Source organism: Nerophis lumbriciformis, linkage group LG18, assembly GCF_033978685.3.
Source record: "Nerophis lumbriciformis linkage group LG18, RoL_Nlum_v2.1, whole genome shotgun sequence".
Lineage (NCBI taxonomy): Eukaryota > Metazoa > Chordata > Actinopteri > Syngnathiformes > Syngnathidae > Nerophis > Nerophis lumbriciformis.
The window spans coordinates 29,995,572-30,020,271 of NC_084565.2; the positions used below are offsets into that span (position 1 = coordinate 29,995,572).

A 24,700-nucleotide genomic window follows, 5' to 3' on the forward strand; every position below is an offset into this window, starting at 1 on the left:
GGTGTGGATGAACTTGACTGGCCTGCATAGAGTCCTGACCTGAACCCGACAGAACACCTTTGGGATGAATTAGAACGGAGACTGAGAGGCAGGCCTTCTCGACCAACATCAGTGTGTGACCTCACCAGTTCGCTTTTGGAAGGACGGTGGAAAATTCCTATGAACACACTCCTTGTGGACAGCCTTCCCAGAAGAGTTGAAGCTGTAATAGCTGCAAAAGGTTTGACCGACATCATATTGAACCCTATGGGTTAGGAATGGGATGGCACTTCCAAGTTCATATGTGAGTCAAGGCAGGTGGCCAAATACTTTTGGCAATATAGTGTATGTCAATGCATGTTAAACTATTCTCAGTAGATATCCAATTTTTTGTAATGCCATGATTAATTACCAGAAACCACATTGCATTTTTGGATGGTGATTTATATTAACCCATCCAGGGGCAATCTGCCATGATGCAGTGCAGTTCCACACCACTGCAAACTTTGTCCTGACTCTCTCTGATTGTGCGCCTGTGCCTAATGAGGTGGCCGCTGACTGACCGCATAGCTTGCTCAATACATGTGACGTCATAACATCTCTGCACTTGCAGCAATGGGCACATTTCTGCACGCCTCTTGAGTTTCCTCCACGAGCTGCAGAGAACGAAGGGAGGAGGGGGGTCTCTCCGTGGGGGGTAAAGAGGCAAACACAGCCCCCACCACCTCCCTCGTCCTCATCATCCTCATCCCTATATACCCACCCTCTCCACGCCATCCTTTTTTTTGCCGCCGCCTGTGATGTAAGTGGAGGGGAAAATGTTGAAGTTGTTCTCGGCGCGGGACGACGACAACGAGAGCCTCCTGGGGGCCGTCACGGAAGGTAGACTCCATTCTGATCACGCCGTTTCGCGCCTCGCGTGTTTGTGTCTGGAAAAGCGCTGATGCAGCGTTTGTCCACGCGTGTGCACGCAGCGCGCGCGTCCGCTCTGCGGTTGACTCATGCAAAATGAATGAATGGGTGCAAAACAAATACAAAAAAAACAAAACAAGTAGAGAGCGTGGATCGAGATAATGAAAGAGGATGACGGGTCTGCCGGAGTGTCGCATTGGCGAGCGTGGATTTTAACACGAGAGCACGTGCTCGATGCGTCACAGTCAAACCTGCAGTACGTAACACTTTTTTAAATTATTACTATTACTAAAATATAGCAAAAATAAGGCGTGGACGTGACATTAAAACGTGTACTTTGTTCCACTCAGAATTGTGCATTAGGCAATTTTGCAGTCATGGAGACTATTGACTCTGCAGTGGGGGTATTAAGTTTTAAAGAGCCCCTGTTTCACAATTTGCCACCCATTTTTAAATAAGTCTCAGAGCTCCCACAATAGTATTGGAAATGTATTATCCAACATTTTGCCTTCAGTTCATGCTGAAATTTAGAGAGTATACAAGTGCTTGTCTGCCTTGTGTGTCTGTAGCTTTTATTCTAATGAGTTAGTTGTGTGTGGCTTTATCAACTTTATATCAGGGGTGTCAAACTCATTTTAGATGGGGGGCCACATGGAGAAAAATCTACTCCCAATTGGGCCGGACTGGTAAAATCACGGCACGATAACTTAAAAATAAAGACAACTTCAGATTGTTTTCTTTGTTTAAAAATAGAACAAGCACATTCTGAAATTGTACAAATCATAATGTTGGAGTTTTTTTATGCTTACATTTTAGTATTCTACCTTTTATTTGTCGTTATTTATACTTTCCGAATAAGTTATGTGATAATATTCATCAGTCAACTCATTAGTGTTAATTTTCCAGCTATCAAGATAAAAAAAAAAAAAAATCGAATTACACGATGTTATTTATGTAGTTTGCTCATTTTCCTCGACTGATGTACTAACATCCATCCATCCATTTCTACCGCTTGTCCCTTTCAGAATTGCGGGGGGTGCTGGAGCCTAACATGTGTTGTTTTTTTTTTTTTTTGTACATATGTAGTATCATCTACCAAGATACAAAGAATTGCTATTGCAACATCTAGTGGACACATTTAGAACAGCAGTTTCTTTCATTAAAAAATGTGGGCTTATTTTTATACTTAGCAAACTCATCCCACGGGCCGGATAAAACCTGTTGTAGGGCCTTACGTTTGACACCCCTGCCTTATTCACTGTAACTCTGCTTTTGTCCTCCATCGGCAGTCAGCAACCCGCGGCTCTTGAGCCGCATGGGGCTCTTTAGCACCGCCCTAGTGGCTCCCTGGAGCTTTTTCAAAAATGGAAAAAGAAGGGGGAAAAATATATGTGTAGTTTTGATAATATTTCTGTCGGAGAGCAAACATGACACAAACCTTCCTAATTGTCAGAAAGCCCACTGTTTAATATGTTTATGTTTCACTGATGACACTATTTGGTCAGCGCCGCTTTATCCTACTAATTTCGGCGGTCCTTGAACTCACCGTAGTGGGTTTACGTGTACAACTTGCTCCGTAGCTGCCACAGAAAGACGTGTTTTATGCCACTCCTTCTTTGTCTCATTTTGTCCACCAAAAGTTTTATGCTGTGCGTGAATGCACAAAGGCGAGCTTTGTTGATGTTATTTACTAACATGCTATTTAGGCTAGCTGTGTGTACATATTGCATCATTATGCCTTGTTTGTAGCTATATTTGAGTTCATTTAATTTCATTTACTTATGTCATCTGTGTATTTAATTTATATTTGCATGACATATTATCGGTATGTAATACTGGCTGCATTTCTGATTGTGTGCCATGTTGTTCCAGACCACAGCAATTGTTACCCAGCTTGCAAAGATTGTAATAGATCCATTAGAAGAACTTGGGCACACACATCTATACATTTGGCAGTTTTAAGCCACTAATTTCCAGGAGTTGTTTAACCGACGCTAACTTAATGTGTTGCCTTCATTATAACACTTACATAAGGCATTTTAACTTTTTGCGGCTCCTGACAGATTTGTTTTTTTTGTATTTTTGGTCCAATATGGCTCTTTCAACATATTGGGTTGCCGACCCCTGTCCTACATAACAGATGTCATATACTAACATTAAAGGACCCGTAGCATCCGATAGAGATTTCACCAACTTACCATCGTTTTTGTTCCTGAAAATAAATGGCAGTCTTTCCCTATAATATCAATTCATTTTTGAGTAATCTGGAAATAACTGTACTTCGAACGCCCCCCTTTCCATCGCCAGACTCAATATGCCGGCCCCTTTTGATGTGACGTCATCAACGGAACTGGAGCCCATTTCCCCATATATACAGTGTGGATAAAGCCATGTAAAACTATTATTTTGATCACTTCATTGCATGTTATTGTCGCCCTAGACAAGGACCAATCTGGCCCGCCGGACATTCCCAAATATTTGTTTTCAGATTTTTAAGATGGAAACTGTAGCTGCCATTATGTTGTGCAGTGATGTTTTCAAATGAGTCAAATAAGTCTTGAAATATACGAAGTATTTCAATGTTTGGAATCTGCGCTTTTGCATGATACACTAGTTACTATGATAATCTAATTAGTTACTATTGTAATCTAAAGTCACAGCAGCTCCGACGAGGCACCAAGCAGTGTGGGTGGGGAGCGTTTCCACAGAGTGTTTCCAGAGGGGCCAGCCTGAAATGCGGGTGTCACGGACAGACATGGAAGGAGATTTTTACAACAAAGTTCTAAAGCTTAGTCATATATCAGATTGCAGGTGGGTTTTTTTTTACACTTCGCGTTCATATATCGCTATTTTTGTTGCATTCGCTTGATTGTAAAATATGTCGATCGAGAGATGGTGTGACATTCATATGTTGTCAATATTCAGTGTTTTATCGTTCATAGTTAATATTGTAAATCCCACATTCTTTATTTTCATGTACATTCTGGGTGTCTCATTCAGTAAAAAAAAAGTAAAATTCCATTCCGTTTTCTAAGGCGGTCTGTCTGTTCCTAAAAATCAGATATACCGCCCCTCAGACATATATTTTTCTCTAAACTTGCCCCCCGGAGGCAAAATAATTGCCCAGGCCTGCCCGAGACCATGATTACTTAAAGACTGATATGGCTAACATTATGAGCAAAGATAAATATAAAAGCAACTTGAGGAAAACATCAGTAGAAGAGGACAAAATCGAGATGGCGTTTAGCTTTTTTTCAAGCAAAATTTTTCCCATCCAAAGTCTTCTTCTTCTGGAGAGGTCCCATACTTTCCTCATGTATCCATCATTTGGAAATGTATGCATGCTGACTCCATCTTTAGTTGTATTGCTGCAACCTGTAACAATGCAACTGGCAGCCATACTTGATCATTCCTTCAAATTATTTGCAAAAATAGTTATTCGGGATAAAGATCTGACTAAACCACATGCCATATGTAATATGAAATTGTCTCCAGCCCTCTGTAGGTGACGTCAAGCTCGACCACAATTTGGAGCTAAAATTCGGTTTCCCAAAATGTGCTGAAACGTGCTAAAAAAAACCTAGCCTAAAATTACTGCAGGTGGGGTTGTGACATTTTTGGTTGATCAGACAATTTTCCATAAATTAAAACAAATCTTTTAAATACACATTCACATTCCAACACACTGTAGTCTATAGAAATGACAGTGAATATGGACATTAATGTTTATACTATATTCATGTTGTCATTTAAGATAGCTAGTGTAACCTATTTTTATGGGCTTGCCACTTTGTGATGTTAAGTTCCTGTTATAAGCTGTTATACAGTATATGCCTTGAGCTCTTAGCGCCTTCAAAATAAGAGCTCAAAGCATCCATCCATCCATTTTCTACCACTTATTCCCTTCGGGGTCGTGGGGGGTGCTGGAGCCTATCTCAGCTACAATCAGGCGGAAGGCGGTGTACACCCTGGACAAGTCGCCACCTCATTGCAGGGCCAACAAGGCATATACTGTATAAACCTTATAAAAAAAATTATTTCAAAACCTCCGCTCCACTACAACGTGTCACCACTTCCGCTCTTAGCGCCTTCAAAATAATAGCTCAAGGCATATAGACTTAGACTTAGACTTAGACAAACTTTAATGATCCACAAGGGAAATTGTTCAACACAGTAGCTCAGTTACAATGATGGAAAGTGTAAGGATGGAAAGGACAATGCAGGTATAAATAGACTAATATAGTGATAAAAAATCTAACATATATGCGAATATATACATAATATGTGTACAGAATAATATATATACAGATATATTATATTATGTCTATAACATATATACAATATATACCAATGACCATGTACAATATTACAATATATACAGTATATGTGACAGCAGATGTGTATATATATATATACTGTATAACAGCTTATAAAAGGAACTTAACATCAGTAGAGGCAAGCCCATAAAATAGGTTACATAAGCAATTAATGTTGGACCAAGCTGCTAAAAGGTGATAGCCAACTTAAAATTAGCGAATTAGCGTGCTAGTTGCCAGCTAGCTATTAGTAAGAGGACAACATGACACAAACATCCTTAATTGTTAGAAATCACACTGTCTTTATGAAACATGATTCTCTGATGAGAGTATTTGGCCAGTTTTGTCCTACTGATTTTGGCGGTCCTTGAACTCACCGTAGTTTGTTTAGATGTATAACTTTCTTCAACGATGCCAGAGAAAGACGTGTTTTACGCAACTCCTTTGTCTCATTTTGTCCACCAAACTTTTTATGCTGTGCGTGAATGCACAAAGGTGAGCTTTGTTGGTGTTAATGACTTGTGTGGAGTGCTAATCAGACATATTTGGTCAGTGCATGACTGCAAGCTAATCGATGCTAACATGCTATTTAGGCTAGCTGTATGTACATATTGCACCATTATGCCTCGTTTGTAGGTATATTTGAGCTCATTTAATTTCCTCTGTGTATTTATTTTATATCTGAATTGCTCATGACACATTATCCTTATGTAATATTGGCTGCATGTCTCATAGTAGTTTGTGTGCCATTATAGACCACAGCAAATGTTACCCAGCTAACAAAGATTGTGATAAATCTATTAGAAGAAGACAGCCTGTTGTTTCCTTTAACTTGGACACACACAACTATACTTTTGGCCATTAAAAGCCAGTAATTTAGAGGAGTTATCCCACTTTCTGAGAAGCCTAATGTTTTCCAATGTTGTAAAAAATGTGTTGAATAAATATTACATTTCAGCATTTCTGTCAACGAAGATTTGTGTCAGCCTGCGACACATAGTCATTTTGATAGTAGGCTAATATGGACACTTAGGTCATGTGTTGCTTTCATTATAACACTTACATAAGGCTTTTAAGACAGATTTTTTAATTTTGGTCCACTATGGCTCTTTCAACATTTTGGGTTGCAGACCCTTGACCTAGTTATATGCAGCCCTACCTGCTAGCTGGTGATTAGCAACCAAGAGGTCAGTTAGTGATTAGCATGCTAGTTGCCAGCTCACAATTAGCATGCTAGTTGCCAGCCAACTATACTGCATTATTTCAATATGTCTGGTATTGCACAAGGTACCTATAGGACAGTTTTAATTCAAAACACAGTCAGTGTTTTGAATCAGTAAGGGGTCCCCGCTTCGTTTCTCCGTCAGTTTGGGGGTCCTTGGTCTGGAAAACGTTTAAGACGCCTGCTTTAGCCCTTGTGTAATGTTCATATTGTTGTTACTCAGCCAGCGTTTGTGGGTCTGATGGACCCGTTGCATTTTGTGGCTTTTAATGCCTCACAATCAAACACTTTTATGTTAAAATACCGAACAGATGTTTACCTTATCCCAATAAACATCTGTACAGTATTTTAACATAAAAGTGTTTGATTGTGAGGCATTAAAAGCTACAAAATGCAACGGGTCCATCAGACCCACAAACGCTGGCTGAGTAACTGTACAGATGTGTATTGGGATATGGTAAACATCTGTTCAGTATTTTAACATAAAAGTGTTTGATTGTGAGGCATTAAAAGCCACAAAATGCAACGGGTCCATCAGACCCATAAACGCTGGCTGAGTAACAACAATATGAACGTTGCATGGAAAATGTATCTGCCCGTTACTGCATCCCACAGGGATTCTTCTTTTGTGTTTCTGCATCTGCGGTTCCCACACAAGGTTGCAACATTGTTTGTCAACACTGTCTGCTCTCATTTTCTTGCACATTTGACCCTCTGATGTTCTGTGTACCTACACTCTGTCCTCCTCCTGTCTAGGACTGCTGTGTGTGTGTGTGTGTGAGGTGTATGGTGTGTGGTCATTAAATATGTATTCTGATATACGTTCTTCACAGAAAATGAGCAAAAGTCAGCGAGTCTCCGTTAGAAAAATTAATTAATTGTATCATTTTTCTTTTAATAGAAAATGAAAACTGGTCCCACAGACCCGAACACCACACAAGGGTGGGACAGGAGGATGCAAACGTTAAATTGCTAACATTACCATCACATTTTAACAGCAACATCATGCTAGGTTAGCATATTCACAGAAGAAAAACAATATGGTCAAATTTACAGCTCCCACGCTATGTAGTTGACTGGTGTTTTTTTTTAAAGATGTGTAGTGAAGCCTGCTTTTTTTATGTCTCTTCCGTGAAGTAGTTGATGTATGTTCATGAGTGTGCAGTGATCATCTCTCAAGGCTGATGTCCTGTTAAACTTTGCGACCTCCAGCGATGATTGAAAGCATGAAAAGCGTGTGGAGGATGATGAGTCCTCACATTCTCTTTAATGATCACTTAGCACACGCCTTTTCCTTTAGAGCAGTTATGCAATGCATGTGTGTGTGTGTGTAATGATGGCCACACTCTCCTTGATAACAGATGAAGGAGACAACGCACCTCTTGGTGACACCAAACACCCATGGCTGAGCAGACCTTACCTCCTGGTGCTCAAAGATGGAGATGTGTCCAAATCAGGTCAAATCAAACCCGGGGACCCCTCCAAGTCCTCCTCGGATGACGTGGTCATGTCGTCCGAGCAGAAGAACCCTGCCAAAATCCTCCACGTGGAGGAAGGCGGCTGCACGGTGACCACGTGGGGTGAAGGTTGCCGTGAGGAGTCAACCACCGGTCGCCTGGTTCTGAGTCCAGCTGAGGAGGAGCAGATTGGCCCTTCCAAGGAGGACTCAGTGATTGAGGAGAAGGAGATGGAGGAATCGCATGAGGAAAATCCTTTAAAACGACCCAATGGAGGCGAGGTGGAACTCGCCAGTAAGGAGGGCGCGGTGGGAGACTCCGCATTCTCCCCCGTGGATCCCGACAACGAGTCCAGCAACCTGTCCAAAGATGGAGGCAGCGCCCTGGGGGAGGTGGCTCCGGTTTGGATCCCGGACGCTCAGGCTCAGGTGTGCATGAAGTGCGGGGTCAAGTTCACGTTCACCAAGCGGAGGCACCACTGTCGCGCTTGCGGAAAGGTGAGGCCCCTATCGTGCAGCTATGTGTGGTGTGCACTATTACCGTGACATTACCCGTGATCGTATACATGTGTGCATGTGCACGTGTGTGTCGTCAGGTGTTTTGTGCACTTTGCTCCGGCCTGAAGTTCAGACTTACACATCTGGATGGCAAGGAGGGGCGGGTTTGTGTTTCCTGTCATTCAACCCTCATTAAAAGTGAGCCACAATTATGTTTTATTCGCCCATTGAAGCTCACCAACATGTCCTTTTTCGCCACCACGACATCTCGCCTCTTCTTCCCGCAGGCACCTCCCCCAGGGGGAGAAGGAGGGTCCGGTTCGCCGATGGAATCCCCGTCGACGGGCAGTCCGAGTTGACCCCCAGCACGCCCGTCGGAGACTTCACGCCGCTGACGAGCCGGGCGCGGAGCAGGACGGCCAAACGTCCAGGAGGTTCGCCACAGCTCCGGAGAGCCTCCAGGCCACATGGGGGCGCTAATGTAGGCCATATTAAGAATAGCAATAATACACTTGAACGTACAGAGCAACATAAAAATAGTATATATATATCCATCCATCCATCCATCCATTTTCTACCGCTTATTCCCTTCGGGGTCGCGGGGGGCGCTGGAGCCTATCTCAGCTACAATCGGGCGGAAGGCGGGGTACACCCTGGACAAGTCGCCACCTCATCGCAGGGATATATATATATATATATTTATATATATATATATATATATATATATATATATATATATATATATATATGTAAAATCTCATTCTAAATCTTCATGGTATTCTCAGTTTTAATGTCATTTTACGTGTCCCGTGAAAACCTGGAAGTAATACGCATCAATATCAAAATCTTTTCTTACTAAATGTATTCCATTTTGACAGAAGAATACATCTACTTCATGCAACTGCATATTTGTCAAACTTTAATATTATCCAGTAATTCAACAAATATATTTTCATACATTACAAACATTTTTGTAATGTATGCTTAAATATCTGCTTAACTTATGATTTCACTGTGAGTTATATATCAAATTGTACACTGTAAAAGTGAAAATAGATTTTACGGTCAACACAATTTTATTGTAAAGAAGAACTGTGATCGTTTTTGTTTTGTTTTTCATTTACAATAATACACCTTTTCTTTTTCCAGCTACTCAGGCAAATCATATTGTTGATGTAATACACCTTAAAAGAACAGTAGATTTTACCGTTAAAAATTGTGGAAAAAACCATCATAACTTTTACAGTAGAATTCTGGCAACTGAGCTGCCAGTTTTTTACCGTAAAATCTACAGATTTGTTTTTACAGTGTACATTAAAAAAATTATTGTCATATCATGAGGCAAATCCTTTTAAATTCATATTCATAAATATTCACTGTTACACGCGGCCCTATGACTGCAAATTGGCTCTAATTGAAAATTATTTTGACACACTATTTCTATATCAATATCTGCATTTTATTCTAATTTTTTATTCTAATTCCAGATCTAAATACTTATTTTAAATACTCAGAAGTCAAAATGCTTCATAGTTTCAGTGTTATACTTTGTCTTTAATCTTCATCAGACAGTTTTCCTGTAATTCTGAATCTCAATCTTCCTACTTCCTCCTTCAATTTGATCTCAATCTCAGTCTCTATCGTAATTTAAATATATATTTTCTAAAGGCCAGTTTTAAATCTTGTTTTTGTATGTATGTATATATATATAATTTGTAATTTGTGTGTGTGTATGTATATATATATATATATATATATATATATACATACATATAAATGTACATTTACATATATATATATATATATACACACATACATATAAATGTACATTTACATATATATATATACATATACTGTACATAGATATACACATATATATATATATATATATATATATATATATATATATATATATATACATATATATATATATATGTGTGTATGTATATATATGTATATATATATATATATGTAAATGTACATTTATATATTTATATGTATGTGTGTATGTGTATATATATATATATATATATATATATATATATATATATATATATATATATATATATATATATATATATATATATATATATATATATATATATATATATATATATATAATACCTGAAAATATATGCATGTATGTATATAAAAATATATACCTGAAAATATATACATGTATTTATATATTATGTAGATACAGCATATGTATGTAATACAAAACCTCAATTCTTGGATGGATTTTTCTTTTTTAAAGACATATTGATAGTTTATACCTTAGATCTCACCTATGATGTGGTCCTTGTCCTTGTTGGCTTTCTCTTCCGCCTTCAAGGAGGCGCGTGGTCCTCCAAGTTGGGGGACGTCCTCTTTAGTGAGCAGCTCATCCAACCTCATCCCGCTGGACGGCCTGCCGCCCATCCTCACGACCACGGGAGTCAAAGGAGGTACGCCCAGCTTTGTTCATTCTGATGCTACTAGGAATGTTACTTTTTTCCCCTCAGAAGTGCGACCAAACTACAGTTTAACCTTTTTCCCACGAACTGAAGCATTTACGCTTTTATCATGCTTCCGTCCAAAGCATCCTTTTCTGTTCTCAGATTACAGTGTAGAGGAGCATCCTTCTGAAATGTTGCTCATCCAGGACTTGGAGAGCGGCAGGTCCAATCCTCTTGTGTTTGTTCTCAACGCCAACCTGCTGGTCATGGTCAAGATGGTCAACTGTACGTTTTTTTAAAAGTTTTTTTTTAAGCATTTCAAGCCTTCTCACGATTTAACTTTAAGTTTAACTTGTGTGACAAGATGTAAACAGGAAGTGCTGGTGCGTGACCACCAAGGGGATGCATGCCGTGGGCCAGGTGGAAGTGGTCGTGCTCCTGCAATGTCTTCCTGAAGAGAAGAGCATCCCTAAGGACATATTCGGACATTTTATCCAGCTGTACAGGGACGGCCTCACAGGTAAGACACACTTACACACTGCACACTTAACACTTCATTATGGTCTACTATCCAAGGCAACAGAATGTAGTAAGATCCAAGCACAACAAGTCAATGGCATATGTATTGACCTGATCACTGACTGTATAATGATGATTAATAGGATATTTTTTGATTAATTGCATGACTTGTTAAAATAAAAAAAATATTTATGTGTAAAATCAAAAACTACTATTACCGTATTTTTTGGATTATAAATCGCTCCGGAGTATAAATCGCCCTGGCTGAAAATGCATAATAAAGAAGGGAAAAAACATATATAAGTCGCACTAGAGTATAAGTTGCATTTTTTGGGGACATTTATTTGATAAAATCCAACACCAAGAATAGACATTTGAAAGGCAATTCAAAATAAATAAAGAATAGTGAACAACAGGCTGAATAAGTGTACGTTATATGACGCATAAATAACCAACTGAGAACGTGCCTGGTATGTTAACGTAACATATTATGGTAAGAGTCATTCAAATAACTATAACATATAGAACATGCTATATGTGTACCAAACAATCTGTCACTCCTAATTGCTAAATCCCATGAAATCTTCTTCCTCGAATATTATTTGATATTTTACGGTAATGTGTTTATAATTTCACACGTAAGTCGCTCCAGAGTATAAGTCGCACCCCCGGCCAAACTATGAAAAAAACTGCGATTTATAATCCGAAAAATACGGTATTTATTTAATGGTCCGTGTTTCAATTCCGTTTATTGAAAATAAAATTGAAATACCAAAGCATACACTGATCTTTAATTGAAATCATAGCCTCAAAGTCCTCTTGTGCCCAGTGACATATTGTTTTGTAAAATGTTTTTTGAGAAAATAAAAATATTGACGTAATCACTTTAGTATCGCACCCTTGATGTTGACACCACCAATTTATGGATCAATCCACCCTCTCATGTGATGTGTACTGACTGCAACAATGCTGACACACCCACTGGTTGTTTGTAATATTATCCTCTCTCTAACTCTTATTAATCTACTTGTTAATTTCTTGTTTATACCTGCTTACTTTCGGCTGCAACACAATTCTATCTAAATTTCTTAAAGTTTACTTGATGCACTTATTTCTTCTGTAGTTTGAAGCTAGCTTAGCTGTTAGCATGCCTGCTGCTGCTTACCCTCGCTGTGTAACATGTTTAGCGTCGTCCTATTTGTCAATAACACTTACGATATTAAGAAATGCAGTTTATTAGCCGTAATTAAGGTGATTATTATTAATTTAGAGGAGCGACTCCACACTGTGTACGGATATACTCAATTAGCTGCTAGTTTGTTAGCCGGGAGACCAAAAATAAATACATTATTAATAATTACTTACCTTCAAAGCCAGGCTAGTACATAACAAAGCATGTGTACCATGTCCTCCAAAACAACTTTTTGTCCACCTCAAGAAAGCTGAATATAACATCCTTGATTATCTAAACAAGTGGTTTTCAAACTTTTATCACCAGGTACCACGTCAGAAAACTCTCCATGTTCCACCGAAATGACCAACATTAAAATATAGTATCATAGGATAAAATATTCGTTAAAAACAAGGCAGATGTTTTATTTAGCAAGTATATTGTAACATTACATACAGTTTGAACAGTAACACTGTGTTTTAATATATGACAATAAAATTGTTAAGTGCTAAGTGATCCTTTTGGCATACCACTAGAATCTAGGGGTGTCAAACTAATTTTAGCTCAGGGGCCGCATGGAGGAAAATCTGTGCACACACGGGCCGGACTATTAAAATCATGGCATTAAAACTAAAGACAACTTCAGATTGTTTTCTTTGTCTTACTTTGGCCAAAAATAGAACAAACACATTCTGTAAATATTACAATAAAAATATAGAAAAAAAATACCGGCAACGGTAAAGTTTAGATCCATGAAGGCAAGAAAAAAGTGAATGAATGTTTATAACTGAATAAATTTACATTTGCATAAAATGTGTTTTCTTTTGTATTATTTTTTTTAATGAATTAACCTTTATGACAACCTTTTTCCAAAACACAATATAGAATGTGAGATATAACAGGATAATGCATACATTTATCATTTGTTTTCAAAACGGTTACAAAAAAGTGGGACCCCAAAAAATGAACTGTGAGGCCCCATTTTTATGACTTGATGGGGTCCTTGGGACCCCATTTTGAAAATTCCTAGCACCAACACTGACGGAGTATTGGTGCGTGCAAAACAGCAGCAGGCGGCTGTGGCCTGCGGGCCGGTTCTAATACTAATGAAATATCATCCCGGGGCCCACAGGTCCGGCCCGCGGGCCTTGACTTTGACATCCCTGCACTAGATAGAGCCCACGTACCACTAGTGGTACCCATACTACAGTCCTGGGGAAAAGTCAGGCCTGTGTTGACCACTTTACTTGATGGCACTGTTGGTGCACCTTTCACTCCCTCTGCAACCAAACGGCTGTTCATATTTATTGATGACAAGCTTTTTCCCACCAATGAGAACACCAAGGTGTCATGTTTAATCTTGATCGAGCTTCTCCATTTAAAGACTCGTAGGCAATTTGAAGACTGCCCTTATTTTATTATTGAACCTTGTCTTGGCCCTCCTGATGTTTTTTCTTGTTCTCTGTCCCCAGGTAAGGTGATAAAACACCTGTCCCTATCGCTGTTCGGCAGCAGCTTCCTGGGCAGTGAGGAGCACGCCGGCTTCTTGTTTGTTTCCCCCACTCGCCAGTCCCTCTTAGGTCTAGCCCTGCCAAGCCAGCCGTACCTCTTTGGCCTGCTGGTCCACAGAGCCGAGGTGACCTGGGCCAAGGCCTTCCCCTTGCGCCTCATGCTGCGTCTGGGCGCCGAGTACAGATGTGAGCCGGTTCGGGGGTGGGAATAAAACTCATGCATGTCGCTAATGCTGCTGCTGACCATCCGTATTCTTGTCTTTTTCCAGTCTATCCTTGTCCTCTGTACAGCGTGCGCTTCAGGAAGGCCTTGTTTGGGGAGATAGGCCACACCGTCATGAGACTTTTAGTGGTGAGTCAAGTTTTATAGTATTTTTAGTAGCTTATAGTAAATGATCAAAATGATAATATAATTATTGTACCAAGTTATATCATACACACATTATACACATTATAGTCTAATATATATTCTTTAGTGAAATGTGATTTTTATTCTGTGGGAGGGCAAACAAAATACAATTGAATATTAATCCAAAATATATTTGTACAAGCAAAGACATCCTCTACAATAAACGGCTTGCCTCAAATAAATAATTTTCCAATAATGATTATAATCTGTACAATAAATGCAATGTACACCAATGTAGATCTTTTAAAAATAAAATGTATTTGTTTATTTATTGTCTGGTAAAAAAAAAAAAACTGTGTGTGTGTGTGTATATATATATATATATATATATATATATATACATATATATATATATATATATATATATATATATATATATATATATATATACATATATATATATATATATATATATATATATATATATATATATATATATATATATACATATATATATATATATACATATATACTGTATATAATATATATATATATATACTGTATATAATATGATCAAATTTACAATAAATATTTTAGTGTAATATATTGTAGGAACTTGTTATTTAATTAGTTTTTATTGATTTTAACGATAACACAATATTATGTATTATAAAATACATTTGTACAAACAAAAGCCTCCTAAAAGATCACCTTACCTCAAATGAATAATTTTCAAATACTGTATTTAACAAGAAAATTATAATAATTATAACCTGTACAATACATATAGTGTATATATAAAAAATATAATAATAATAATCTGTACAATACATGTAATGTACACCAATTTAGATCATTTAAAAATCATTTGTTATTTTTTATTTTCTGGTTAGATTTTTTTTATCTAAAATCATCAAAATTGATGTTTTTTTCACAACAATTACCCACACTATTAATTGAGTAACACAATATTATATAATTATAACATAAAATATATATATTTTTACAAACAAAAGCCTCTTCTGATAAAACACTTAGCATCAATTGAATAATAGTCCAAAATAATGTTAATTAGAACCTGTGCATTATAGTGTCATATAGAAAATATTAATTAAATATCATCCAACAAATTCTGATTATATATTGTAAAGGCTTCCTCTCAAATAAACAACCTACTGTACTTTGAATATTTATTATTCAAATATGAAAACAATAATGGCAATTATAATGTGTACCATACAATATTATTGTAATATGATGAAGACTTAAAAAATACACTATTTATTTGTAATTAAATATCCTGATGAAAAAATTTAATTGCACAAATAAAAGTCTTCTCTCTTATAGAATGCCTTACCTTGGATATTTTCTTTTTCCAAAATTTTAATTGTAACCTATGATGTGGATTTTTATGAATTTCTATTTGTTAACAAATGTAGTATGAATTATTAAATGGTATTTTAAAAATATGTTTGTAAAAATGAAGGCAACCTCTGTTTCAATAACAATTAAATACCTTTGATCAAATAAATATTAAATACATTTCACTGGATATTGTATATGCTGTATGTACTACCCCAAATTTGTTCTTTTGTCCTGTCCAGCTACTCAGGCAAATCATATTGTTGATGTAGATGCCCATATCGGCTGTACAGATTTACTTTACCAAAGAGAAGTGTGGGATACATCTCTTGTTGCATTATTTTCATTTGACTTCATTGAATGGGTTTATATTAATGTTTGGCGCTGCCTGACCGGAGCAAGAGGGGATAGAAAGAAGAAAAAAAAGGAAGACATAGGGGGAAATTACGGAAACAAGAGGGGGATAAGACAAAGAGACAACAACAGAAACAACAAAAACAGAACAACATCAGCAAATAGGATATGTACAAATATGATATGAAATGTGATAGCAGAGAAGCAGTTAGTGAAGTAAATATTAATAACATAAATGACAATGAGCATTATTGCACTACAAATGGAGCAATAGAAATAGAACAAGTGATAATGAATAATAAAATGCAATTGTTTCAAATGCAACAATACATATATGTAATGATAACTTGAATTATAAAAGAAAGCAGGTAAATGGAGGGGAAGAAAGAGAAGCGAACTGCATTAACCTTGTAGAGTGTTATTGTAACAATAGGTTAAGCTTTGTCACTGTGCCGTGTTTTATCCAGTTTCCCCTTGGGGAACAACGTTAATATACTGTTTGTTTGATGAAACGTGATTATATGCATGACTGTACGTATGTATATGTACAGTATGTGTATATGTTTGTTTTTATAGTGAATGTGTGTGTGGATGTATGTACCGTGAGTGTGTATGTATGTACTGTATTTGTGTATGTATGTGGGAGCGTATACACTTATGTATGTAGGTAAGTACCAATGTGTGCGTGTATGTATTAATGAATGAATGTACGTGTGTATGTATATATGTATGAATAATTGTGTGTATAGGAGTATGTATGTGTTTATGTATGTACAATATATTTGTCTCCGAGTGTGTGCGGGAGCCCAAGTACGGCCCCAGCCACCCAGAGAGCCCAACCATGGTCAGGCCGGCCAGCAACAGGACCCCCAGAGCCGGACCACTGTGCCGCCTGGTAATGCCAGCGGCAGGTCATAGACAGACGTGCCCGGCAGAGGACAAGGCAAGGGAGAAGCAGGGGACAGCCAGCCCCCAAGCCAGCGAGAGACCACACCCCATGTGTGCAGAAAGGGACCCCAACAATGGAAATGGTACATCCAGCAACTGCCCTGATGGATTCTCCCCCCTGGGGAAGAGGAAGACAAGGAAAAAAGAAAAAGATCACAGACATGCTGCTGACTCACAATGTCACTACTCCAGCAGCGTCAGAATACCATGCAGCACACTAAGCTGCCACGATAGATGCAGGGACTAGACCCAAAGTTAATTCCCATATACTTCCAGTTTTGCCTAACTTAAAAAAAAAAAATCTCAAAACATTACCAGTAATTAACCAGAAAATGTTTGCCTCTTTGCATCCACCTTTTGTAGGACTTTAGGAATTACCGCTATGGTCTCCCAAAGGTCCCAGGACTCATTGTGGATCTAGAGGCTCAAAAGACATGCATTAAGATACCAACTAGTGGCTACAATGAGGTACCATCAGCACTTGCGTGCACAAGTTGAAAATGGTATTGGTCTACTTATGATGATGCTTATGACGATGATGGTCTTAGATGATGAAGGCCCTGAACAAGTCCAACGAGCACGTACTGGCAATAGGGGCGTGCTTCAACGAGACCGCCGACTCTCATCTCATCTGCGTGCAAAGAGACGACGGACAGTACCAGACGCAAGCCATCAGCATCCACAACCAGCCGCGCAAAGGTCAGTATGGACAACCAGCCGTTACTGTAGGTAGGGTTCTATTGCACTTTAGCACTTTTCTGCCTTCAAGGTACTCAAAGCGCTTTGACACTATTTCCACATTCACCCATTCACACACACATTCACACACTGATGGCAGCAGCTGACATGCAAGGCCCTAACCACAACCATCAGGAGCAAGGGTGAAGTGTCTTGCTCAAGGACACAACGAACGTGGCTAGTGTGGTGGAAGCTGGGGATCGAACCAGGAACCCTCAGGTTGCTGGCATGGCTGCTCTATCAACTGAGCCAAACGACAAAATTCTAAACAACTAAAAAATAAAGCAGTCTACTAACAAAAACATGTCTATAAGAGATGTTTATGAAATATGTATACATATTATGTATTTGGTAATTTTAGGTTGGAAAAAAGATGATTGAAAGTAACGTTTGTGTTATGTTTATTATTTTTTAATTTTATAAATATTTCATTGTTTGAAAAATTATTTAGAAAAAGTTATTTATGAAGATTGTTTGTATTGTTTCTCTGTTTTCAATGTTCATTGAATGTATTTAATAAATGCAGTAAAACATTTTTTGACAAGTATCATTATAAGTAATAAATATGTATTGTTATTTTAAAATTAATTTCTGTGAATTAATGAATTTAAGTAATTTGTTATATCATTTTTATACAATCGTATATTAAATATTGCGGCTTCACCACATCATGGATTTTAGGGAAGTATACTCCAAAAATGTTTGGTGCTAAATTAAGCACATAAAAATGTGTGTGTGTATATATATATATATATATATATATATATATATATATATATATATATATATGTATGTGTATATATATATATATATATATATATATATATATATGTATGTGTATATATATATATATATGTGTGTGTATATATATATATATATATATATATATATATATATATATATATATATATATATATATATGTATGTGTCTATATATATGTGTGTATATATATATATATATATGTGTGTGTGTGTATATATATATCTGTCTATATATATATATGTCTCTCTCTCTCTCTCTCTCTCTCTCTCTGTATATATATACTGTATATATATATATATATATATATATATACAGTATATACTGTATATATGTCTATTATATATATATAAATATATATATGTGTATATGTATATATATAATATATTATATATATTATATTTTATATATATATATATAAATGATAAATGATAAATGGGTTGTACTTGTATAGCGCTTTTCTACCTTCAAGGTACTCAAAGCGCTTTGACACTACTTCCACATTTACCCATTCACACACTGATGGAGGGAGCTGCCATGCAAGGCGCTAACCAGCACCCATCAGGAGCAAGGGTGAAGTGTCTTGCTCAGGACACAACGGACATGACGAGGTTGGTACTAGGTGGGGATTGAACCAGGGACCCTAGGGTCGCGCACGGCCATTCTTCCACTGCGCCACGCCGCGCCGGGACAAGCGGTAGAAAATGGATGGATATATATATACATATATTATATTTATAGCCTCACGGTGTAAATAACCACCATATTCTTTGTTCCCTTTCTTTCTGCAGTAACTGGCTCATGTTTCTTCATATTCAGTAGTGCACTGAAAGCATCTGCAGGTTATTTGGCCAAGTCCAGCATCGTCGAAGGTAGCATCCTCTGGTTCTTTACTGCTTGGTCCTCATCACTTTAGCAGCTTGTGGACTGCTTCATTCATTCATTGTTTGTGTGTGTGTGTGTGTATGTCTGTGTCTGTGTGTGCACATTTTAACAGCCTGTGCGTCTCCGTGTGTGTCAGTGTTGACAAGTTTGTCTCTCTACTGGTGTCTGGATATTGTGTACTTGTCACCCCCCGTCCCCAGATGGACTTATGGTGCAGATTACCCCGGAGACAATGGCGGAGCTGCGCAGGTCGCTACGGCAGATGCGAGACTACGTCGTCACCTGTGGACGTGTGGACCAAGCGGACAGCCAGGAGCTTGTTTGTTTGCAGTGGGTGGACGGAAAGAGCACCGTCAATAAAGGGTGGGTGTGTCCATATATTGCTGCTTAAAGGGAAACTGCACTTTTTTGGAATATTGCCTATCAATCACAATCATTATGGAAGACATGACAACAGATTTTTTTTTATCTTAATGCATTCTAAATTCAAAACATTACACGCGTACATAGCTTTAAAACATTGCCATGTTGCCGTAACTTTTTGAAAATGCTGTCGCAAAATCAAGCATTTTAGGTCGCAACAATCACAAAAACGTGTTTTTGTTTGATCCATCTCAGAATTCTAAGCCCCATTGATGGTAAATCCATGGAGTCCATCAGCAGCACAAAGATGTTCCAGAAATCAGAATACAAAGAAAATGGGAAGATTATCCACTGGACGGAAGTACGTTTTATCCGATATTTCAGTTTTTGTTTGTGTTTTAAGACTTTGAAGGTTTTAAATGATGGTTCTGTGCAGGTGTTCTACCTGCAGAAGGCCGGCCTGCCTAAAGGTGTCACCTGTGACTTAGCGGAACACAACCGACTCACAGAGCGCATGGCCCGAGCCTTTTGTTTGGCCTTGTGTCCTTACCTCAAACTGCTGAAGGAGGATGGCTTGGCCAAGCTGGGGCTGCGTGTCACCTTTGACCTCCAACAGGTATTATATCTAACAAAATGTTGATCATTGTGGCCATACTGTATATCATACTGACCACTCTTTATAATACTGTGATGTCGTCATTTAGTTACAAAAATACAATAAAACAAATACTTCAATTTTGGTGTTGGAAAAATGATTGTAAAAAAGGGGTAATAATAAATCAATAGTTTTACAGTTTAGCATGCAGGACATTATTTACATGTTATTATATATTAATTATGATCATATTTATTATTATTATTACTATTATTATCAATTGCCCTAATATTACAGTAAACATGTATTTTTTAAACTTATTTATTCAGTAATTTTGGGCTTGAAATGTAATAAGTGATATAATATATATATATATTTTTTACATCAAAATTGCTACTTTGTTCTCTGTACAGTATTTATATTTTATATTATTTATTTTACATACAGTATATACATAAGTGTGTGTGTGTGTGTGTGTGTGTGTGTGTGTGTGTGTGTGTGTGTGTGTGTGTGTGTGTGTGTTTATATATATCGAGTCATACCAAAGACTATAAAAATGGGACCCATTACCTCCCTGCTTAGCACTCAGCATCAAGGGGTTGGAATTGGGGGTTAAATCACCAAAAATGATTCCTGGGCGCAGCCACCGCTGCTACTCACTGCTCCCCTCACCTCCTACGGGGTGAACAATGGGATGGGTCAAATGCATAGGACAAATTTCACCACACCTAGTGTGTGGGTGACAATCATTTGTACTTTAACTTAAAAAAAAAAAAAAAAAAATATATATATATATATATATATATATATATATATATATATGTATGTATGTGTGTGTGTGTATATATACATTTGTTGAGCACTCCTGATAAATTATGTAATTTAAATGTGTTAAAATTATACTGTATCTTGTTTTCCTATTTTATTTGGGGATTTTATGTTAAAATGTATTAAAAAGTGCTCTAAAAATGTAATTCTTTATAACTTATAATATATTAAAATGTATGATGTTGTTTAAAGACATTCTTATTATACTGTATCTTGTTTTGGGGGGGTGGTGGATTTGAACATAAAATATATAATTTATTTATTTATTTATTTATATATTCACCAATTTTAGTTTGGAAAAAGTGATTCCATGGTCACATTATGTGAAGTGAAGTGAATGATATTTATATAGCGCTTTTCTCAAGTGACTCAAAGCGCTTTTACATAGTGAAACCCAATATCTAAGTTACATTTAAATCAGTGTGGGTGGCACTGGGAGCAGGTGGGTAAAGTGTCTTGCCCAAGGACACAATGGCAGTGACTAGGATGGCAGTAGGACTCTATTTACAATAGTATTGTTATTTCATTTAAAAAGTGCTCTAAAATATAATCATTTCTAACTTACAATGTATTCAAATGTATTTTGTAATTTGAATATATTCATATCACATTGTATCTTGTTTTTATTTGGGGATTTTGATTCAAAATATATTGTAACCAAAATATATTTTCTTAATATTATGTATTATTAAATTTACATTTTATATCATTTTTTTAAATTGATATATTCAACAGTTTTAGGTTGGGAAAAAGTGATGACATTTTCACATTGTGCAGAACTATATTTAAAATATCATTATCTGATTTAAAAAGTTCTTTAAAAATGTAATTCTTCATAACCGCTAATGTATTCAAATTTTTAATGTAATTTACCGTAAATATATTCTTATTATACGTTATCTTGTTTTTATTTGGGGATTTTTACATACATACATTGTAATCAAAAACAATTTTCTTATAATTATGTATTATAGTTTATATAATTTTTTACATTTATATATTTACCAACTTTAGTTTGGAAAAAGTGATTCCATGGCCCCATTATGTCGGACTCTATTTACCAATATCACTTCCGCCCGATTGTAGCTGAGATAGGCTCCAGCGCCCCCCGCGACCCCGAAGGGAATAAGCGGTAGAAAATGGATGGATGAATGGATTATTATTTAGTTTAAAAAGTGCTCTAAAATATAATTCTTTACAACTTATAATGTATTCAAATGTAGTTTGTAATTTGAATACATTCATATCACACTGTATCTTGTTTTTATTTGGGATTTTGATTTAAAATATATTGTAATAAAAAAAATAAAATGTATATATATATATTTTATTATTATCATGTATTATTACATTTATTTTTATATAATTTTTAAAGATGTATTTATTCAACAATTTTAGTTTAGAAAAAGTAATTCCATTTTCACATCGTACAGGACTGTATTTAAAATATTATTTCACGTAAAAAGTTATTTAAAATATGATTCTTATAATGTATTCACTTTTTATGCGATTTGAATATATTTATGTTATACTGTATCTTGTTTTTTATTTGGGGACTTTGATTTAGAATATATTCTAATCAAAAAAATATTTTCTTATAATGTAATATTACATTGATATTTAATAAGTCTATTTTAGTTTGGAAAAAGTCATTCCACGTTCACATCGTTTGTATTTGAATTATTATTTCATCTGTAATGTTTTTCTATTGATGCTTCTAGGTGGGGTATGTAGCGGGCAGCAACGGAAACCCCCTCCCATCCCAGTACCTGAACGCCCTGGACAGCACGCTGATCCCCGTCATCCACAGCAGGGGGCGCAAGAGAGGCGACGAGCCCCTCGTGATGGAGCTCATCTTTTATATCCTGGAGTTCATCACCTAAACAAGTCATGCGACCTCCAACTAGACCTGACCTGACCTGACCTCAGCAGTGCTGCCACCAGGAGCGTCCACTGATGAGTCACGAGAGCGAGGTCCCACTCCTACAGTGGTTTTTCTCATCTTACCCAGCAGGTGAAACTCAAGCCGCAGCATTTACCGTAAGTAGCAACCCCACAGCTTGTTCATGTGTGGGGAAAATAGCTTTAACACAGCAGCTTTAAATCCAAGAGAATGACTTAGGTAGTAGTTAATGCACATGGAATGAATGCCTGATGGATCGTTATTTGATTATTCTAGTCGGCTTAGAAATAAAACTTTGCAATGACGACCATAAGGCTTGTACTTCCGTTATATTGTTTTATTTTGCTACTTCCGCTTACCATCACTGTTTGAATTTTAGGTAACACTTTAGTATGGGGAACATATTCACCATTAATTAGTTGCTTATTAACATGCAAATTAGTAACATATTGGCTCTTAATAATTAGTCATTATTAAGTACTTATTAATGCCTTATTCTGCATGGCCTTATCATACAACCAGTAAGCCATTAACTAAGAGTCTTCCCTCAATAACCTTAGAATTATTGCTTATTAGTAACCCTAATCCTAACCCTTATGTTCCCCTAGTGTCCAAATAACTCTAAATTAAGTCTTTGTTACTTAGAATATGTTCCCCATACTAAAGTGTTACATAGAATATGTTCCCCATACTAAAGTGTTACCGAATTTTAATTAAATTACAGAAAAACTTAGTAATTTTGTATGTCAGGGGTCCCCAAAATCTCAAGTAAAAAAAAAAAAAAAAATTTTTAATCTCTCCTTTCTAATCCATTTTCTACCGCTTGTTACTCTCGGCGTCTCCTCACCGCTCAGGCAAATCATATTGTTTAAAAATGCATTTTCCCATCGATAACGTTGACATCATCGCGCTCACACATTACATACTTTTATTACAGTAAAATCATTCATACTTTCTTATAAAATACATCTAGTGTTCCTCTGTAATAGTAAAAAAAAAGAAGATAATTTTCATGTATAAAAAAATGGAGGCATATGCTTTAATTACCTGCCATGTTTGATCAATAGTTTACCAAAATAGAAATAATTGGAAATACATGTTTACACAATTTGGAGATTTGTTCATTAAAAAACTAATTAAAAAAAACCATACATGCCTGCCATGTTTGATCCGTAGTCAATCTTTATTTGTCTCATTGTGTGATAAAAATTATGTATAATACAAAATCCTTATAGAGTAAGAATAATATTCACAATTTGTTTTCTCGCGGCAAAAATAAAAATCTATTTTCTATACCGAATATAAAAATCTATTTTCTATACCGCTTATCCTCATTAGGGTCACGGGTAAACTAGAACTTTTTGCACATAGAAAATGTACAAACTTTTGGAAAGAGTATCTTTTTTTTATGGTTAAAAAAATGGCAATATCCTGTGCATGCTTTTCAATATGCCATGTTTGATCACTATATAATATAGAACAATTTGAGCATTCAATATCTTGACCTTCCGCTGCCCATCTTTGCGGTCAAATAGTGAAGTGAAGTGAATTACATTTATATAGCGCTTTTTCTCAAGTGACTCAAAGCGCTTT

General features: G+C 36.6%; 1 protein-coding gene across 2 annotated transcripts; it reads left to right on the forward strand.

Annotated features, from left to right (window-relative positions):
- The first annotated feature begins 574 nt into the window (after positions 1-574).
- On the forward strand, positions 575-23,756 carry zfyve9b (zinc finger, FYVE domain containing 9b). Of its 2 annotated transcripts, XM_061977997.1 has the most exons (16): positions 578-861; positions 7,791-8,383; positions 8,482-8,581; positions 8,671-8,864; positions 10,719-10,830; positions 10,984-11,106; positions 11,186-11,341; positions 13,984-14,208; positions 14,292-14,374; positions 17,399-17,503; positions 17,584-17,734; positions 19,325-19,405; positions 19,619-19,781; positions 20,037-20,142; positions 20,218-20,397; positions 22,926-23,756. In XM_061977997.1, exons 1-16 carry the CDS (start codon positions 798-800, stop codon positions 23,085-23,087), a joined length of 2,598 nt encoding a protein of 865 aa, XP_061833981.1. In that variant the 5' UTR covers positions 578-797; the 3' UTR covers positions 23,088-23,756. The 2 variants fall into 2 exon arrangements, 1 of the variants encoding a protein (XP_061833981.1); XR_009817066.1 differs by lacking the exon at positions 22,926-23,756 and having other exon boundaries at positions 575-861; positions 19,531-19,781; positions 20,218-20,254.
- The last annotated feature ends 944 nt before the right edge of the window (positions 23,757-24,700 follow it).

Excerpts from the sequence above, each read along its gene's own strand:
- zfyve9b (XM_061977997.1), top strand. The coding sequence starts at position 798 with ATGTTGAAGTTGTTCTCGGCGCGGGACGACGACAACGAGAGCCTCCTG. Across the intron at positions 19,406-19,618 it reads CAAGTCCAGCATCGTCGAAG|ATGGACTTATGGTGCAGATT; the intron begins GTAGCATCCTCT and ends CCCCGTCCCCAG. Across the intron at positions 20,398-22,925 it reads TCACCTTTGACCTCCAACAG|GTGGGGTATGTAGCGGGCAG; the intron begins GTATTATATCTA and ends TGATGCTTCTAG.